Source organism: Lepisosteus platostomus, chromosome 27, assembly GCF_059453375.1.
Source record: "Lepisosteus platostomus isolate fLepPlt1 chromosome 27, fLepPlt1.hap1, whole genome shotgun sequence".
In the NCBI taxonomy this organism is placed as follows: domain Eukaryota; kingdom Metazoa; phylum Chordata; class Actinopteri; order Semionotiformes; family Lepisosteidae; genus Lepisosteus; species Lepisosteus platostomus.
In genome coordinates, this window is record NC_142637.1 from 1,321,538 (window position 1) to 1,342,692 (window position 21,155).

General features: G+C 41.6%; 1 protein-coding gene across 1 annotated transcript; it reads right to left on the minus strand.

Annotated features, from left to right (window-relative positions):
• Positions 1-319: 319 nt before the first annotated feature.
• slc1a8b (solute carrier family 1 member 8b) lies at positions 320-20,439 on the minus strand. Its single transcript, XM_088621872.1, has 11 exons — positions 11,889-20,439; positions 9,929-10,008; positions 8,956-9,171; positions 7,455-7,497; positions 7,037-7,259; positions 6,404-6,503; positions 5,160-5,393; positions 4,483-4,677; positions 4,184-4,318; positions 3,480-3,579; positions 320-2,868 (listed from the first exon to the last, which is right to left on the minus strand). The coding sequence occupies exons 1-11, from the start codon at positions 12,138-12,140 to the stop codon at positions 2,731-2,733; spliced, it is 1,716 nt and encodes a 571-aa protein (XP_088477998.1). The 5' UTR covers positions 12,141-20,439; the 3' UTR covers positions 320-2,730.
• Between the last annotated feature and the right edge of the window lie 716 nt (positions 20,440-21,155).

A 21,155-nucleotide genomic window follows, 5' to 3' on the forward strand; every position in this document is an offset into this window, starting at 1 on the left:
CGCAATGGAAAAGCCAGAGACGTGGTCACAAACGAGCGAGAGACTAGACCAGAGGAAACATGAGCCATGAGCAATACTCACGACTGAGCGGGGAATCCAGTCATCACTGGAGAATAAATATATGCTGGTGCACAAGGTAAGTGATGGTTGATTGCACAACAGTGGACTAAGCATCTGTCCTGCTTTTATTGTTATGGTAGCTGATATATTAACAGTCTGAGCTGAGGCCTTCCCTTGCGTGGTGTTCCTAGTCTCAAAAGGGGTTGCTTGTGCCGTGTTTTTGGTGGTTTGAAATTAAAATGTAAATGAAAAATAAGTCTTCAGCTCAGATGCAAAGTTTTATTACAAAATATCATAACCAAACCACAACAAAAATAATCATTAATTAAAAACCACATCAGCCCTATGAATTAAAATCTGTAATTTGCCATTTTGAGTCTGCCAACATAATGGGAACAGTTAGGGAAAGAAATTGGCAAAATGACATAATTCCTGGGAAACATTGTAATAGAGGAAAAACTGCTTTGACTATGTTGTCGGACTGTCTACAATTCTTGGCTGATGTCTAAAGATCACATTTAAGGCAACACTAAATCTCACTGAGAACATGTAGGAGCCTGAGCTTTTGAAAAACAGCCCCTGCTATAATCATTGTCCCATTTTCCAGAGCATTCCAAAGATGAAATGTGATGCCCCTTTAAAAATCTGGGAAAAGAAAAGCTATAACACACTTTGATTTTACATTGACTCCCTATTACAAAGCACAACTCCTTAAGCAGGAATGACTACTGAACATTATACTGAGCCTGTATGAGCTCTAAAGATTACTATTACTGGATCTTTATTTACCAGCATGTCATTCCTGTTTATGTTTCTACTAGATCTTGAGAAAGAGGTTAGATTTTTCAATTATTTTCCCCTCTGAAGTAATCTATAGCAGATGTTTCCCAGTTCCTAGGCTGGTCCTGGCACAACACTGTGTCTTTTTTTTAACCAGATGAGTTCTCCATCACAGACTAATTGATTTCAGTTTTTTTTATTTTGGACATATTTGTACATTTTGTTTTCAGCTCTGAAAAGGTCAGATGGGATTAGTATGCTCCATCAACCCTGAATTAATTTCTAGGCATCTTAACTTCCCTCATTCACATGGACTGCCTGAATTGTGACCGGGTGGACCTCAGCTGGGAGAAATCTGTTCAATATAGTGTCTGGTGCAGGGTTATTCCCACTGTGGATGCATCGGTGTGTCTTAGGGTATCATTCACACCTCATCTATCATCAATTGATCAAGTACTAAGAGCAATTTAGGGAGAAATACCACTAAGCAAGTTAAGGAGAGACAATGTAAAGTCTCCTTGTCGTTAGGTGTTTTTGACACTCGGGACCGATTGAAGAAACAAGTTTAGAAACAAAACAAGGTCTAAATGATCAAGCAGATGAATTAAGTCCTCAGTAAGCACTGGAGAGTTAGAAAACTCAGCTGGACTGAACACTTTAGGCACAGTGTTGCTCCTGGACAAGGGTTGGAAACCTGCAGTCTGAATTCTCACGCTTCTGAAAAATAAATGCTTGATTTCCGCTACACCTTCTCACTGGCTGAAAAGGCTTAAAAAAATATAACCTCAATGGTTTACACCAGGGATATCCTGGTCCTGGTCCAGCAGGGTCAGAGAGTCTGAAGCTTTTTATTCTAACCTCGTTTGGTACTGCCCTTACTGCAGTTTTTATAGATTTTCTACATCTTTAAGCGTTCTTCCGCTACTTTCCAAAGATTTTGACCCTATGCAGCTCCCCAGGACCAGGATTAGATTCCTCAACCCCAAGGAAGGAAAGCACAAATGCGCTTCCGGTCTTAAGCATAATTTAGAGCCAAACCAAGGGTTGTGCACCTTTTAGTTTAAGCTGGTGGTTCTGAAGGCATATCTACATGAAACCTCAGAGAGAAATCAACAGAAGGCACATGGGAGCGAATTCATTCGGCGCCACCTTATCTGCTGTGAACAGACGCCGTTTTAGAGATTCTAATCTGAACACTGTGGAAAGGAAGCAGACTCCATTTCAACGTGTGGCTGTTTCTGCGTCAGGTGATTGGAAGTAAGAGAGATTCTCTGGGACTTTAACGACGTGAATCAAGACCCCCGTAATCTCCTCCGTTCCAAGACACAAAGATTCATTTCCTGTAGTTTGTGCGGGTATGATATTCCAGGCAGAGCAGGAGAAGATTATTTTTTTTTTGCAGTCCTTATCATTTTTTTGTTCTTTCTCCCCCCTGTGCATATATACAGCGAGAGAACAGCCTTTCATGGTCATACAAGAAATATGTCACACTTCCAAAGCAACAATATCGCAGAAAGTGAAACGTGGACTAAATCAATTTCATTTATCTCTTACGCTGGTGGGCGCTGGTCTTGGGTCTTGTTCTTGAGCAGCTGGTAGTCCAACCCAAAAGACAAGCTGGATACAGATACAGTAGATGGGGGGGGGGGGGGAATGTTCATTGTTTGTCATAGTTTACATACTGTACAATGGCACAATTGTGAAAATGGTAATCCCTTGAATCTTCAGTGACTCGGCTCAAATACCGAATAGTGAAAATAAATCTGAAATGAAAAACGAAAGAAGAGAGGTTCCTTCTGGGCTTGAGCAATGAGGACCAGAAGACCCTGCAGCCCAGGGAATTCTACAAACAGTCCAGCTGCTATTTTTTCCCTGGATGTTCTGTTGGCATCACACTTGGCAGATGTTGTAATACACTGTAGGCCGCTCAGTTACGGTGTCCCCAATCACTTCAAACACACAGTCTTTGTTCGCCAGCAGTGGGATCTCTGTCATGGGTAGGTCCTGGATGCCGCTAGAGGGGTTCTCCTGGAACACAGACAGTAAAAAACTGCCTAATTTTTGCCACAGTTCTTTGTCTTTGTCTTTAAACCAGTAATGGTTTATGGGTAATTAATGTCAGTGGATTAGGTAGAAAAGGGAAGGGGTGATGTGTATTTAAATGGGTCTGGTGTAGTTGCGGGGAGTAAATTTAAAGGGTTCTGGTGTAATTAGGGGATTCCTGCAGGAGTGGTGTGAAGTGAATGTCTGTTATTTAATGTATATTTTGTGTGTTTCTATGTGTGTAAAACATAGCCGTGTTGATGCAAGACACATTTCTTGGAAATCTGATAATAAAGTATTATCATATTTCAAGCAAACAGCATTTAAAAAAAAATGCTACCCTCCAAATTCGCTGTCGATCCACCGTCACTGAATCATGGTCTTCAAACTAAGAACATGTTGCATAGTATATGCTACACAAATAAAATTTGAATTAAAAGCTCAATGTATTAGGCTTGCTATGTTCTAAACATTGTAAGTACAAATTTATTTCACAGGCTATATTTCAGTACAAACAACATAATTATAAACTCAAATGTGCCCAAAAAGATCTAAGTGCAAAAATATAGATATTTGGAGTACAAATAATGCCAAACCTTGTTTGGGTCCGTCTGAAAGTCTTTCCGACAAATATGAGCGATTATTCCTGCAGCAAGTGCGTCTCCTAGCACATTGATCATTGTCCTGAACCGATCCCTGAAAGGACACAGGAAGGGAGTTACCACACTCAGGTCCCTTGACCTTCAGAACCACTCATCAGTCTGTCCATTCAGTTTCTGACAGCTTCATCCGCTCCAGACTCACTGGAGCCTATCCTGGCAAAGAAAGTGCACAAGGTGGGACACACCCTGGATGGGATGCCAGTCCATCGCAGGGCACACACACACACACCCTCACACCAGGGCTAATTCTTCCAGAAGACATTTAACCCAGAAAATGCTGCCTTTGGATTGTGGGAGGAGACCCACACGGGCAGAACATACAAACTCCATGCAGATAGCACACAGGAATTGAACCCTGGACCTCAGTGCTGTGCGGCAGCAATGCTAACAGCTGTGCCACTGTGATACCCTCTTCACAACTCATTTATTAAAAAATCAGTTCATTTTTTCCCCATGTGAGCAAAAGACTGTGGGAACTGAACAGGTAATTTGCTCTCAGTGGATAACTGGACTTCATTACACGAAGAATGAAGAGAGGTCTGTCCTTATATTGAAAACGAAAAGGTTTTTAAAAGCTTAGAAATCCATGCATTTGCACTGAAGAGGGTTGCAAACCTTGGCTGGGATGTTTTACTTACAGGGCCCAGTCAACTGCCACGATCAGGGAGATGTCATCCGGTGGCAGGCCTACGGAGGTCAACACTATCACCATGGTAACGAGGCCTGCCTGCGGGATCCCAGCTGCTCCTATACTTGCTGCTGTTGCTGTTATACTGCAGGGGAACAGAAGGAGTAAGTCAGTCTCATCAGTGCAGGGGAGTCGTACACAGTGCTGTGTGAGAGCTGGGTCTTTCCGGAGCTTTGATTTCTGCACACCTTCAACAAGAGTAAAGAATAATTGCCTTAAAATCTTCCGATTTTACCCAGCAGAAGTTACCTGATTGTGACCAGCTGCCCGAAGTCCAGCTCGTAGTCATTGACCTGCGCAATGAAGATGGCAGCCACTGCTTCATACAGGGCTGTGCCGTCCATGTTGATGGTGGCGCCCACGGGCAGGACAAACCTGGCTATCCTCCGGTCGATGCCATTGTTCTCCAGCAAGCACTTCATGGTGATGGGCAGAGTGGCGGAACTAGAGGACAGCAGGACAGCACAATTCTAGAGCCCTGTCTCCCAGTCATTCCCCAAGGTCAGCTGCCCAGGCTGCGGTCTTTTAAAAACACAAAACTGCCCAGTCATTTCTTCAGTTACACCCACCCTAGCTGGAACCCACCAATTTCAAATCATGTTTTTCGTGGCTCAGCTTGCAGCTATGAACCCTGCCACCACATGCAGCTGAGAATGAGGAAGTGCAGTCAGAAAAGCCACCTACTCCCTAACCATGCAGGCTGGACCGGGAGCAACAGGCTCTGCTCAGGAGTTTGAGCAGCAAGTTCTTCAGACATTGATAGACACTAAAACTGCTACTTAGAAGACAATGACACAGAAACACAATGGAAACTGCTAATGTATATGTAAAGAGCTTTCAACTGGTTTCTCATAACTTTGCATTTCCCTGTGGGAGATATGGGACATCGAGGAAACCCAGTTCTAGCTGAAGCTGGGAAGCGGTACCTTGAAGAGGTTGCCAGGGCGATGACCAGGGCCTGCAGAAGCCCGCGAATGAACTTGAAGGGGTTCTTCCGGGTCAGGATGAGGTAGAACAGGGGGAGGAGAATGAGCCCGTGAATGAGGAGGCCTGACAGGACCGTGATTGCGTACATCCCCAGCTTCTGTCCCACCTCAGACGGATCTTCCATCTCCAGGATTTTTCCGGCCACTAGGAACACAATTCCAAAGGGAAAATACCTGTGAATTAAGAAAAGATGCTTGACTTGTAAGATGGAACAGAAAATAGGAAGTAAGTTCACATGAAATACCCTGAAAGTTTTCATGGAGGTGGGTGTTTATTGGGAAGCAATGTAGGCTGTGTTACTTTGCTGCTTCAAGCTGAATTCTGCTGTCTTTGATACGTGCAGCTTGAGAGAAGCTACTTTCCTGCCTGGAGGGTTGAGGTGTCAATGGGAGGCTTCTGTAGGGAGAAGCCAGTCCAGTGCTTGAAAAGAGCTGAATGAGATTGAGAGTTGCAGCTGTGATAAACCAGGAGGGACAGAGGAGAAGAGAACACTGGTGACGTGAGTAACGTGATTATTGTTAAATTATTTTTATTCTTTAGAGCGCTGGAATTAATTCAACCCCTTGTATAGTTGGGGAAAGGGTTCTGACAAGTAGAGCTAGAACTTTGGTAGGAGTCAGGTTTTTGTTTTGATTATTTTGGTTTACAAAATAAATGTGGAGGAAACAAACTTTGTGAATTAATTTAAAATATAAGCAGTTTATTGATCAGCCATCTGGCATTTTGCATCTTTAATCATTTTAACAGCAAAAGCAGGAAAAGTATTGCTTAGCAGTGACCCACAAATACCACACCTCTATATTCACTGGCCAAAGCGTTGTATCGCTGAGCCATTTCTTTGTAGCATTAACAAGGAGGCCCAGGACAGAGGTGGAGATTAGGATGTTTCTCTCTTTGCTCGTAATGAACTACAGCCAGCAACTCTAGGCCTTTCAACCAGATACACCACATGCGCACACACTGAATGTAGCAAACAACAGTGACTGCTGCAGGGTCGATACAATATTTTAAATTAATATCCAGTCAAATAAAGAAACTATGCTGACTTCCATCACCTTCCTTGGCCAAAACAATCCCCATATTGATTGGTTTATCCTTGTGCTCTTAAACGCTGCCCATGGCTCCTTTACATTCTGATATTATTGTATTTTCTGGGAGGTATAAGGCTCATGTATCAACTCACCAAACAGCTGCATTAATGATCTTCATGACACACTCGTTAATGCACTGACAGACGTTGACCATTGGTGTCCCTCTTTCCCCCATCTTCCCCAGCAACAGGCCTTCAAAGAAAAGGCAAGGAGAGCTCTGTGAGATGGAGGCAAGCGTGCAATAAAAATGAAACTAATAATCTATCATTCCCATTTTAGAGCCTTTGAGCTCTTAATGCTACTTTAAGAAAAACTGGAGGAAATTTGGTTTTGGGCCTTTAAAAAGTCCTTCCATCCATTTTCAAACTGTTTTTCTAACATAATTTTCTGGGTTATGGAGAAGCCAGAGCCTGTCCCGGCAAGCAACAGATACAGGATGGGATACACACGGGATAGAACACCAGTCCATCGCAGGGAGACAGACACAAATGCACACACTCACACCAGGACCAATTTTCCCAGGAACCAACTGGACTGCAGGAGGAAACCCACATGAACACAAAGAGAGCCCACAAACTCCTCACAGACAGCACCCCAGGAATTGAACCCAGGGCCCCAGTGGTGCATGGCAGCCATGCTAACCATTGCTCCTGACCCTGAAAGTCTTTTCTTTCTAAAATGTCTCTGGCGTCACGCCGACCCCTCATCATGGAGTCCCCTGGTACCTATGGTGGCCGAGAAGATGACCACGCCCAGCACGTTCATCCCCTTGCTGCTTCCCGGGATGGACTTGTAGTCAACCTGTGGTGAGGGGGTGAGCTCCAGAAACACAGGCCGGCCCATGTTGGGATTGGTCTCGTCGGGGACGAAATAGACATAGTTGGGTGAAACGCCAGTGATTCGGCCACTCGAAGCCGGTCTGAGGACTGGAACCAGCTGCGTGCGATACTAGAACAGACACAATGAAACAAAGGGCTTCAGTCCAGAGAGAACACACCACATTTCACAGGGTTCTGTCAGGACCAAATGCCTTGACAAAATATTCAGCCTTTTTAATGTATATTTAGTCTTTTTTAAGGACACTGTTTTTTGTTAAATAATATGAATGAAACAATCCTAATCATGGAGGCAAATTCTTCTTACCTGTTGGAATGTTGCTTCGATCAGATTGGCAGGAAACATATTCCTGTGAAGAAACAAGGAAAAGAGCATTGTTTTTTTTTAATGAAATGAAGGTCTGAATCTTCCATTAGGGTTAGTTATCCATGACTTGGTAGTGGCTGTATTTAAGCTTGAACACAAGAATGACAGAAAAGACACAGGGCTGTGTGGATGGCGGTTCAGGGTTTCCCGCAGCAAGAAGCTTGGCCAGGTTGTGAGCTCCACCCCTCCTCCCAGCTGTCTAACAGCTGGATTTCTGGACCAGCTTCAGAACTAACTTGCCGTCTTGTTGTTGTAACTAAACAGTAGAATCCTGAGCAAGACGTTATTTGACCATAACAGCTAGTGTGATTATGTAGGATTTGTCGGATACAAAGGCTACCCTGCTTCCGCCCGAGGAAGAGCTTCGTGCTTGAAAAGAGTTGCTATTTGCTCTTTTCTGTCTGCATCAATCCATCATTGTGTTCTTCTTGCTGTTGAGGCACTGTTGACTATTTCACCCTCACTGAGGTAAGACTGAACTCCTTTTTTCACTTTGAAAATGAAGTGGCGAGCGACAGAGGGACGCTATGGATACTGTATGTTCAGCCTGCTGTCTGGTGCTGGATCTCAGCACAGTACAGAGGGCAGCTTCCTGGAGAGTCAAATACATTTGGTGTAGTGATCGGATCAGTCTCTGGAAGTCACTAGCGTTGCGGTAGCTAAGACGTTCTTGTGGCACGGATTACTAAAAATACTGTAATACCACTGTGCCTTAATGGGATTGTTATGAAGCCGAGACAAAAACCTCAGACCAGGGATTCAGCATCTTAATAAAGCAGTGTCTCAGAATTAAGAGCTTGATGCTCTTATTAGCAATTAACATTGGCAGAATATCATGTTCTGTACAAAGCTGTGAGGGATACTGGAAATTGGTACAAAACCCGTTAAGGAAGCAGATTTTCTAATTTGAGCGAAACTACTTCAGTGGGGTATGTTATAGGTTTGTACAATGACCAAATCTATACAAGTGCCCTATCCCACTAGAGGAAGCAACATTTATAAGCTGCTTCAATGTTTCTCATGATCTTTCATATGTTCACAGCCCGAAAATTAATCAGAATCTCCTGTGTGAATGCCTATGAAACAAACCTTTCTCATATCCATAATACGGAATATAAATCATTCGCATACATTAGTAATAAGAAAATACACTATATTACATGACAGTGCAGAATCTGAAAATGATTTGCAGAATCATTCAATTAAGAAACAAAAAGCTGCAAAGTCAGAAACGGAGTGTTTATAAGAGATAGGAACAGTTGGTCCTTCCTGTTAATTCCTTTTAGTACTGTGGCATAAGAGCCAAAATGTGTATCATCTTTGGAATGACCCTTCTTGTTCTGGGTCACATTGTCACCACTTGTCTGTCTGTCCAGTCAGCACACACACGCCAGAGAGCGGTCCGTAAACGCACACCACACACCGCACACACAGGGTTTACCTGATGAGATCTAGCAGGGCGTCCGCGGAGGTCATGACCGGCCCGCCCCCCACTCGGCTGCCTTCCTTCTCGGAGGCGTTGCCAGGGTGGATGATGAGCACCAGGACAATGCCCACGATCACGGCCATGAAGGTGGTCCACAGGTAGTACGTGATGGTGATCAGGCCCATGCGGCCACACGCCTTGGTGTCCATAGCAGACAGGCCCGACATTAAGCTGGAGAGGAAACAGTCAAAGCAGCTCATGGTTACGGGCAGCAGAAGGCAGCTGAGATCTTCTGTGGAGCTCCAGTGGACAATAGTCTCTTCTTCTTGTCCCTGAGAAAGCATGGAGGACTCCTGCACTGTCTGAAGGAGACAGACCTGTGCTCTCTGTGTGCTGCAGGGTGTTAATTTTTTAAATCTGCAACACAATCTACAGTTTCACACTAACCACGGTGTATAAGAGTTGCTGGTGCAAATTAGAAGCCTCTTGCTACATCCAGTCACGGCTGTAGTTCATTCATGGAGATACCTTCTCAGGTCTGGCTGGGGTGGTTGGTACTGGAGCTGTCACCACACCACCTCAACCCACGCACATACATACACACACCTCCCAGGATGCATCAGGGCTCACCAAACACTCATGGTTATTCTGTGCAATAGGAGAAAACTTCTTCCAGGGACCCTACTCTCCTGTCCCACCCCTGTGCCCTCCCCTGGAGTAGAAACATAGAACTAACACCCCCTGCGATATAGGGGCTTCCCGCACCCACACAAAACCCTGCCGCTTATAAAGTGGTTCTCATGCCGAAGAACACAATACAATGAAAAGAATTAAGACTGACATAGTGACAGCCCAACCTGTGCAGTTATCTTGTTCTTATTATTAAATTAAAAAAATCACAGTATAAGTACATTAGTATAACCCTTTCTTATATAATTTATTTATTTTAAAAGAAGTATAGAACCTAAGGAAAACCAGCACATCTTACCTGGAAGTGATGAGAGGAAGAATCAGCATCTTCAGCATCCTCATGAGGAGCTCTCCGGGGAAGGAGAAGTAGATTTTTGCCTAGACAGGGAACAGAAGGCATGTAGAGACATTGTTTGTTACCAACAGCCATTCCAGTACGCGGACAGACCATGGCAGAGAAAGGCAGTGGGTGTCTTATGGTGAAATGGATCTAGTATTGGGAAACACTGCCAGCTTTCAAAGCATGAAGGCTTACTGCTTGATCTCTCGGCACTGATGTAATAATCAAGGTAGCTCGGAACTGATATTTCAAAGTGACTGGAATTTAACCTGTTACCTCTGTTTCATTACCCTTTAATCTTGACTGTGTTAGACTAATGGGAGGTGGGTAACACTGCTGCCTCACAGCTGTCTGATCCTGAGTTTGAATGAAGCCTGAGATGTCTTCTAGGTGGAGTCTGCATGGTCTCATCTAGTTCACATGGCTTTTTTTCCAAAATGCCACCATGCACTCCCACCTTCCAAATACATGCTAACCAGGATGAAGACATGTGCACCCTGCCACGGACTGGCTTCCTGTCCAGGGCGTATTCACACCCTGGGTGAGTTAGCATGGGCCCAGCTTGCTAAGACACCTCAAAGATAAAGTGGTTACTGATGCTAGATGGCTAGAAGGGGTACCAGTTCCTCACCACAGTTCTCCTGTAATTCAGCTGGTGAAGCAATATCTCACATTTACACCTGGACCAAGTCATAGGGCCCAGGTCTGTTTCAGACTGTCAGCGTGTGACTGAGCTGGGGCTGCTGGCAAGGGCTTAGTTTCTCCTAAGTCTCTTCCGCCTTTAGGTCACAATTGAATTATCTGTTGTTACAAGAGCAGGAGGCATTGCATCATGGCCTCTCACATGTTAGCTGTTAGCATAAAGATGCTCACACCATCCATTAAAGCAGTTATTTTAGAAATTGGAAAAGGGGTGCAATTTGACCTTTAACAGTTAGAAACACACTAATGAAGGATTGTTCAAAACTTCACTAGTACTAACAGTACTAATTCACATAATGTACAGATGACATAACCATAACTTTAAATTGGTCTGGAAATCTTATGAGTCTATACAGATTAGGTATTTCATATATGGTTTAAGTATTTCATTATAAACATGAGTACTGATATTTTATAGCTCTGTTTTAAAATCTACAAACTAGAAGCTCGTATTTCATTGCGTTCCAAGGCTTCAGCACTCAGATAAGCTCACTTAGTGGCACTGGGATTTGTGTGCGAATAGTGAGAGAGTTTTTAAGACATGTCTTATCTGGCTTAAAGCTGCTGGTGTGTTAAGCTGTTACTTTTTTATCAATGGGATTTCTTCCCCCACTATGCAATGTAATGTGCTGCTGTGGTATAACACGGTAAAAGAGGACTAAATTTACAGGTTTGGCAAATCAGGAATGTTGCATATGAGGAATGTTGCCAAAGGAGGTTAATGGGCTATGTAAGCCTGCTTGAATTTTTTAGTGAAACATTGTAGATGTTTTCTAGAAGAATAAATCTCCTTTATCTTATTTAACTTCATGGACCAGTCTGGCACAGTTCCGCTAAGAAAGAGAGCTCAGCAGAAACGGCTGAATGCCAGCTCAGGCACACCAGGGTTAGGAAACTGTTCTACTGTTGTCTTTCTAGAGTTAAGTGGACATTTGTAATAAAGTTTAATGACTGAACTGCACTAAATATAAAGCAAGAACTAGTGTTCACCAGAGCTGTGCATAGCCCCTCTCACACATTCAGAGTGTTAATTCCAGACAAAAACATCTTGAAAAGACTGGTCTGCAGTGAGCAATGAACTTGCATTATTGGATTTGATGCCAAACCCTTGAGCTCACAACATATTTGTTTGCCGTTCTGTATGTCAGTAAAATGGGGCTTCCAGCCTCCTGCTATGAACCAGAACTCAAGAAAGCCCGTTTTGCCCCGCACTTACCTGTTCGGAGAGCTCCAAGTCCCTGAGCAAGAAACCCAGCAGGCAGCCGCCCACCACCGACATCACAGACAGCGACAACAGGCCATTGCGCTTGCAGAAATCCCTGCCCCAGGCTTTCAGGCGATCCCAGTTGAGGGCTAACAGGCTCTGCAGGGAGTTTTTCATACATTCCAGCATGGCTTTCCAGATGGCAGAGAGACAGCTCAGAGGGCTCGTATTGCTGGCCTGTGTCGGCAGAAGTAACTGGTCCATACTAAAATCCCCACTCGCAGGAAGTGCGACGCAGGCCAATTTGTGTAAACCTTTCTAACTTAGGATCAAGCAATCAGGGATTAATTGATGCTAAAGTCCCCGGGAGACTATGAAATGCTAAGGCCCCTAAGGAGCTTAGGACAGCATAATGAAATTTAACACTTCTTTGTTGCGGCGTGCGAGGCGTTGTTTTAAAATGTTGGTTCTTAATTGAATGAATCTAAATCAGGAGGGTATTGTAAGGGTTTTAGAAGATGTGTATCAGCTACCTAACCTTCAGGCAACTCCAAACCAATGCCTGATGGAGATAAATAGTGTTTATGCCATTTTTACTAAGACCTAATTAAAAACACCACATATTCAGCATTTATTATGCAGTTGTTTGCGAGTACTCAATGTAAATCATGTACAACCACTATGTAATTGGTTTGTTAAAAAAATATTTTTGAATGTCATATATTCTGAGGGCAGTTGCATCACTTCACACAAAAAGTGTTCTGTGTTCTGGCAAAACATGACTTGGAGCTCACTGCACTGATCTGGTAAAGGAGTGGCTATTTTCTTGTTTAGAACCAGAAAAAAAAGCTTTTCTGCTATATTACCTAAAGAACCTTCTGTAAGTAAGTAAGATATATTCAGAATATTTGTCCATTTCATTGGTCAGAGTTAGTTATGTCACACTGACAAGCCCACACATGAAAGACAGAATTCAATTCTCTTCAGGTTTTGTCCCTTTCTTCAATGTTAAATGGAAAGAACAAATTCAAATTGAACTGACATAAATCATGGTAAATGATAAACAGGCTGATGGGGCTAAATGGCTCCTATAACTTGTAACCTTTCTTTGTTTCTTTAGCAAACAATATCTACAATATATTAGTAAATTATCCTACTTCAGATTTGGGTTTGATTCACGTATCCTCTGCACTAGATAATGAAATGATATTTTATTATTTTCTTGAAACTAAATGTGCATGATGAGTATTGTTTTATTAGAGAATCTAGAAAAGTAAAGTTGCCCTATAAATCCCGGCCATGTTGTGCTTTCTACAGGATACACACCCTCTCTCGCTCAGGATGAAAAAAGGGGAAAGAGATTTATATATACAGTATACTTGAATAAATATTCATTGCTAGGCTTTTTTTGATCAATAATTCCTTAGAAATTAATTTTCCTTAAAAGTAACAAATACAGAACAAACTGATCACTGTATTTGGAATTAGTGTGAAACAGCTTTTGCAAAAATAAAATCCTCACAGGCATACTTTCATAGTGACAGCCTGCCTACAGTACAAACATGTAACGTTTGTTGTATGTTGAACGAATTCATATTTAGGAAACTGAGGTATTGTTATCTTTTCTATTTCAAGAACTCAAATAGTTACAAATCATTTTGTAGAAGATTATTGCTTTTATTTTGGGAACTGGCTCCGAGACAAGCCCTGCCCCACAACCTCTGGATCGTAATGTCTGGGTCTGTTTTAATGACATTAGAGCAAAGAATCAGGGATAGAGTGTTTTCACCTGTGCTAAATTTACACTAGTTCCTTAAGTAAAGACAATCTCATCTAAAGCAGAGAGCAACAAGCATGATTCCAATAATCAGTGATGGTATTGATGTTTCCTCCCTTTGCTCCAATCGTAGGCAATCACATTTCTTTGATGTTTTTAAACATCTTGCCTTTGTCCCATTACCTGCTTCCTATATCCAAGGTGCTATTTGCACTGAACACCTGCAGCAAACCTGCAGGACAAAGCCTGCCAAGCCTCCCTGTGTTTCAAGTAGCTCCAGGTACAACAGGCCTACAGAGGTGACTTGAATTCACAGCCCATAGGCAAGGCATATGTGTCTATACACCCACTGTCCAAAATATTAGTAACTTTCAGTTACATAGAGTGTTCCAATGTCAGGCACTGCATGGATAACTTTAGGAGCATGAGGCATGATTCCCTGACCAGAACAATTCCAGAAATATCCAGATTTCACCCCTATTGAATAACAGGGAAAATCTGTGTAAACACTGCTGTCTCACTGTAGGCAATCCTGGCAGCAGAGAGGGTGGGACTGGCCAGCACATATTGCTGAGCCTTGTGGGGAAAAAGGCCACATCCAGCTCAAGCTGCTTTTGTGCTCACAGAGGTCCAACATCGAGATCTAGATTCCAGATGATTAACAAGAATTTTGCACTATTCAGACATATGGATAATGTGTTTGAATCTCTTCTTTTCTGGTATTTTAAACTCCTCTTACTGCTCATTTTCCATTAAGAGTTAATGTCATGAAGTGCTGGCATGCTTAACTACAAGCAATCCAGTGCGGATGAATAAGCAGATGAGTTGTCTTCTAGATATCCTTCAGGAAGCGTACTGTACATGTGTTGGAGCTAACGATATAAAAGGCTAAATGAAATCAAGATGTCTGGAAAAATGTGTGAGGCCATGTACTGTTGTTAAAAGTCTTTTGGTCCACCTAACCATTTTCTAACTGCTTTGTCCACTGCAAAGTCACAGGGGAGCTTATCGCAGCAAGCAACAGGCATCCAGCGCCCAGAGGGAACCCACATGAACATACAAACATACAAACTCCACACAGACAGCACCCAAAGAACTGAACCCAGGGCACCACTGCTTTCCAGCTGCGTCCAGAGCTCATACACATGAATCTAACCTGGACTAGACGGTTTAGAGGTGTGTGGTCACCTCAGGAGTGCTGACTCCTGCAAATCAAACACTATCACACTGCACTGTCTGTACCAGTCAGCCATAATATAATAATATTATTATGTCAGGAATTTACTGAGCAAGACCCTTACATTATGCTTACAAAAGCACAAATTCAAGTACCTTGAACATGTTTCTTATATCAGGTTTAACACAGGAACTAAGAAACTAAACAGAATCTGGGCCATTTGCCACTGTGGGTACTTATTTCCAGCCGTTTCTGAGAACACGTTGTCTTAATAGGCACGGCACAAATGTTTCATACGTAATTGTTGCCCAACTGTAGCAGTGACATAACCTGCCATCTCACACATAAAGAAGGAAAACTGACAGGTGCCTTTCTGACTCTGGCATAGGAAGTCAGTGATGGTTTAAGAACCTTCATTGAGGGCAGTAATGATTAGCCTGGTATTTGTAGAACCACTTCTGTGAAAAGAGGATTACATCTAAGCATTCTTTCGGGGTTGAAGTGAGAGAGGAACTTGGTTATGTAAGCCAATGTAATTTGTCAAACATGTCAAGTGTTACTCTCTCCTCTAACACCAACTCTGAGATCTGGAAAAAAGGGATCCTGTGTCTCAAATTTCAACTTACTTAAGTAGGTAATTATATATCTGAGAGCGCACAGGACAACTGCATATAAGGCATTCTTGAAACATTCTGCGTTTATTACAGAAGGAAATATTAAAGGCCATTGCTTATACTGCTATACAAAATCTTCATATAGTTTAGAGAAATAGTTAGGTCACACGACTGTGAGTTGTTTTTATTTCTTATTTATTGTGTTGTTTTTTGGGATTAGACTCTGGTTTGTGCTGTTTTTATTAAAAACCCAAGCACTTTTCTCTTAATAGGTAATGCATGGCTGCCACACAACTGGGCAGTTGTATTTCCTTTTGTATTGGACTCAGTTCTTGAAACCTTGGCACAGGACATAGTTACAGTATGTCTTCCACCTCACAGAAATCACTTGCTAAAGTGCAATAAAAAAAACGTATGTATGCAAATACATTCATAAATACATCTTTGTAATTACATCATAAATAAAACTTTGAACAGGGTAATTTTAACCTTTAAAAGTTTGATAATTTCAATAGAATTTACTTGTGTTTGCTAGAACACAGATAATGAAATAAACATAAACCTGCTTTGTCAAAAATGTCTAATGCTATGTAGCAAAATTATAAAAAAACAATGTACTGTCAGCTAATGAGTTTCATGTGGAGTAAAACCCTTCTCATCCTTATGTATAGGGATTTCTCTATCTTTGCTTAATATTGATATGATAAGACATTACATCAACTACAGAACACCAACAACATAATAGAAAAACATCTACACATTTCTAGTGAAAGGAATAACAATGGAGCCAACAATGGCAGCGTTATTAGAATGATTTCTAGGAAATGTTCCAGAGTGGAGCCGTTTTCACCAAGAGCAGGATCTGACCTTTTGATGGCAGCCTGCCACCTGTCTGTCACAGTGAGGAACTGCAGGGGTGTACTAAGCAATGCAGTACAGTTCTTAGGATAACAGTAATCATAAATGGCCTGTGTGTTAGGTGATATTGCTGTGGACTTATCTGTTTATGTAATCATAAATGCGTCAAAGAGGGTGTATTCCAGTTACAATTCCATTGTCTCTTTCTGCAGACAGCTGCTTTCAGATTTGGTTACTATTTTCTTTGTCTTTCAGAAACTCTTCTCTTTCTTAACCTCTTAATCCCCCTCTTAAGCAGTTTAGTCACTGAACACAAAATATCCACCTCTTTCAAGCTACACAAGCTTTAAAAAAGCAACTTGGGTATGCAGCCTGACATAGTACTCTAGAGTTTAAATGAATTACATTGCTTTTTTACTCATTGTTGTTATCTATTGTCTTTACTCTATTTTTCGTATTACCCTTTCTTGCCTTTTAAGAACAACGCCCTCGTGGAAACTGTTAACAGCAAGCATTGTATAAGTCTACTGGGGACTCATCAAGACATGCATGTGTGCAATCCCAGCATGGGCCTCAGTAAAAAAACAAGACAGGAAGCTATTCAAGACCACTGGCTGCTGTCTCTTAATCAAGACCACTGTCCGTGTGTGGTCCTGTGATGGACTGGCACCCCAATCAGGTCGCTGTCCTGCCTGGGATCCTGTGTTCCTGGGATAGGCTTTGAGCTGCTGGGACTCAGGACTAAACAGATTGGCTGTGGTGCATGGATGTGTGACTACTCCTTTCACTGTGCCTTTGTTTTATTCTAAATCTCTGGCTGTAGGTAAGAGGATTGAGGCTGTGTTACAATACAACCCTCCCTGTATCTATTCTTGTGGTAAGGTGGCAGTGAGACAGCTAAGCTGATTTGGGGATTGCCCTTTGTGACCACATGGCCAGGAGTCTGATGCTCACAGGAACTCACAAGTGTTGCTTTTACATTCCGTAGCTTCAGAAAGGCCCCAGAAACTGTTCTGGAATCCTTCTTCACATGAAGATTGAAGCCATGCCTCCAGGTCACCCAGCTATGTGACGGGACGGCTGGACGAAACCCTCAGACCAAAGACATTACTACAACCAAATAAGTTCCCTATGAATCTAGTCTTCGAAAGGACTCTCTAAATCAGCAGCTACAACAACCACAACAACGTTTCTCTCACCGACGGCACAGAAAGATGACATCAATTCAATTGTGAATCGTTTAACATTCAAGACTATGCAAAAAAAAAATTGCCCAGAGGTGTAGCTCAGCAGGGAAAAAAGCAGAATTTGAAACTAAATCTACATTTGCATTATCTGTCCATCTGGGACCATTATCAACACAAACATTAAACTGAGTTTGTAGATGAAAGATTAGATTAAAAATAAAGATTACTAGTGAGCTGGACTATGTTGTTTACCAGGATCTCTTGAAGTCTTCCAATATTTACATAAACACACACATAGTGAAGAAAATAGCTTGTCAAGGCATGAAGTTACTTTTTCTTTATTCTATATTAAAAAATAATAGTTACAGAAATATATATATATATTACATCACATCCTTTCCTATCAATCATTCACCATAAATCTTGTAGCAGTGATACTGATATTCTGATCTACATTTATACATGAACACTTTAACAATATATCTGCCCGAAAAAAAAGATCTGACAGGTCAATCGATGTCTGTCTTCAACCAACTAATATTATCTTCACCAAAGGTAATCTTAAAGGCTTTAGAGAGCCTGTTGAAGAGCGGATCACAGCTACAATCACCCAATAAATAAATTCAAACTAAATCTCCTGATTCATCCTACATATTACATGAAGGGCAAAGAAATTTGATTAGTTATTTGGCACATAATGTGCAAAATATTTTACTCTTGAAAGTACTAAGTCAGAGTCCAAATCTAAAGCAAATGGATAGTCTTAAAATATTTTTGGGTGTTCCTAGGAAAGTAAAAACCCTCATATTCCAAGACTTCTGATCAATTCCAGTACAGTTCTTTGCTAAAGTCAGCTCCTTAAATACACAACGGAGCTAATTAACTTAACCAGGCTTGTGCCCAAGCCTGGCAGTAGAATAGAAGAGCCCAGTATTGAAATAGCAGAGCCTCAGAGCTAGGATTCTGGGTGACCACCAAGCAGAAATTCGTTTTGAAATCCAGCCCTGAAGCAGACAGGAAACGGGGGTTCTGATAATTCCCTGAGGATTCATTTCCATCACCTAACAGAGAGCTTGTTTTGACCATGGCCCCACCCAGCAGGGTGTCAACCCTCATCTTCGAAGGTAGAAATGTTTTTTTGTTCCACCCATGTCCTCCATTTTACTTCACATAATTGACACTTCTACACCACAAACAATCCATAACCGATTAACTTGTATCAAGGGTGCCTTTAAAAGCATCAAAATTTATTTTATTTTTTTTTAGTTTCCTACTGTATACCAGTTAATAACCGCATTTATGAAATTCTGTTTAAAGCAGACTTAAGACGTCTAACAAGTCTCCTATGACAAAACAAGAGCACAAAATGAAACTCTGGGATTAAGGTTTTAAGACAAGGAGTGCATGAAATGAGAACAGCAGTGACTACACTACTTGTCACCACGTGGCCCAGTCTGAGCATCTCCTGTTTCTCCTTGATTTTATTTCAACTGAGCTTAGTTGTCTGACCTCGTCAAGCTCTAGATTTATATGGGTTGTATGTATTTTTAACAACTGTTTCAATTCTTAATAAACAAAACGAAATCAGAAATTGGAAGAAAACCTGTGCCAGATCCTGAGTTTCAGATTTACTCTCACTTAGATCTTTTGTCTCAATGACGCGGTTGAGCTGAACCAGCAGGCCCCTGCAGCACCGAGAGCTCTGAGCAGCTGTGACAGCGTCACTCCCACCTGCGTCTGCGTGCCGGCAATTCATCATAAAGAGTTGTTCAGAAAGCTAGAGTGGTGCAATAAATTATAAACCAAACTGAAACAGAGTTCTGCTCATTGTATTCATTTGAATTTTGGTTTAAATAAGAATTCAATAAGCTCGATTGCTTACAATCTTAGTTGGAATGAGAATCAGAAGACACAGGGCAATTTCAAGACCAAGACTGCGCGACACTCATCTGTTATAGAAGACACTGATAAATACTGCACTGCCCTAATAATGTGTAACATCTATTTACCTCACACCTGTCAGAATTAACATGTCACCTGAAGTCAGAAAATCACAGATGTTTTTATTTTTTAAACAGCCCAAGCACTAGAGCAGGGGTCTGCAACCCTGTCCCTGGAGAAGAGCCCCAGTCCAGAAGGTTTCATAAAAAAAAGCTTTAAATCAACCATTTCTAAAGGCCTGAAACAATTTTAAAATGATCAGCTAAACAGGTGAACTCCTTGCTATCAGCTGTTCCTCTTATCTTCTGTGTACATATCATTTAGAATGAAAAGATTTCCCTAGTTCTGTGGGCAGTTGGTGGAAGTTGTTCTGTTAATATACATTTTTGAATTTTACTTTAAATAGAATGTTTTCCCTGCCATTTTCAGTGACTCTTGGAAATTAACTGCCATTTTTCTACAGTTCCCTGGAAACAGTAAACTAAATTAAAAGACACCTTCCCGATATGTAGACTCATAACATTGTTAACATCAACCAATATCAATGTTCTCTTTTCATCAAGCTCACTTCTAAAAATAGTTTTCCACAGCTAGAAACGTTTAAAAAAAACATTCTGACTATAATGCTCTCACCACAGAACAATAAATAACATTTAATCACATTTAATCACGTTCAGCAGCACAGACACTAAACCCTAACACTTTGTTACACTTAGTACAATATACACACATACAACAGTAGAAATGATTATAATAATGAATGATCTGGAAAAAGTGAAAAATAATCTGTTGTACTCAGACAAAGCAATATTAACCTGTAGTTCTTAAACTTTTTTACAATCTTTTTTGGCTAGTTGGATTTAAGAGGTGAAACACTGAAAAGCAGATTTAGAAGACATCAAAGTCTATTGCTAGTATCAATTCAAATTCCAAAGTACCTTAAGACAATATTTTTGCAACCAGGGACATGGACATGAATAAAATATCTGTGCTAAAATAACAAAAAAGTCCCAAAAATATCAAAAGAACCAAATATGAGCATTTTCCTCTTTGCTATCCCCTGTCCAAGTATTACTGTATCAATAACTAAAGTGTGGTTACATACTCTTTCCACCATTATCAAGTGAAACAGTAGACCTTCCTACACCATTCAGAGCCAAATTCTAGCAAAACCATTTTTTTTTTACTGAGTAACAAAATAATTCTTGTATTCCTTCACAAAAATAAATCCCTGATTGGGATTTGGATTGATAGGAAGTTCTGCTGTTTAAGTACCAATATCCAGATCTGTGCTCTGATGCTGTAATGCTCGGAGATTCTCATGAATCGATCGAATGTTTAACAGATAAAGCCAGTCTGTTTGATACGGCAGGCCTGTCCGAAACCTTGTGCAACAGCCTCACAGAAAACTAGGGGACCTCTGAGATTCCACAGGGACTTCAAGGTGACAATATGGTCCATGTGGCAGAGATCCATAGTAATCAGTTCAAAGTGTTGACAGATTCCCAGAGACCAGTTTAGGATCAACTGCGAGAAGGGACGGGAGTTTGAGTGAAACAGTGCAGAAGACTGACACAAGACATCATCCAGGTGGGGCTGCACACTGGTGGTGGTGGAGGGGAGACCCCATTACCTGTAAAGCGCTTTGAGTGGAGTGTCCAGAAAGGGCTATATAAGTGTAAGCAATTATTAATTATTATTATTATTATTATCATCATCATCATG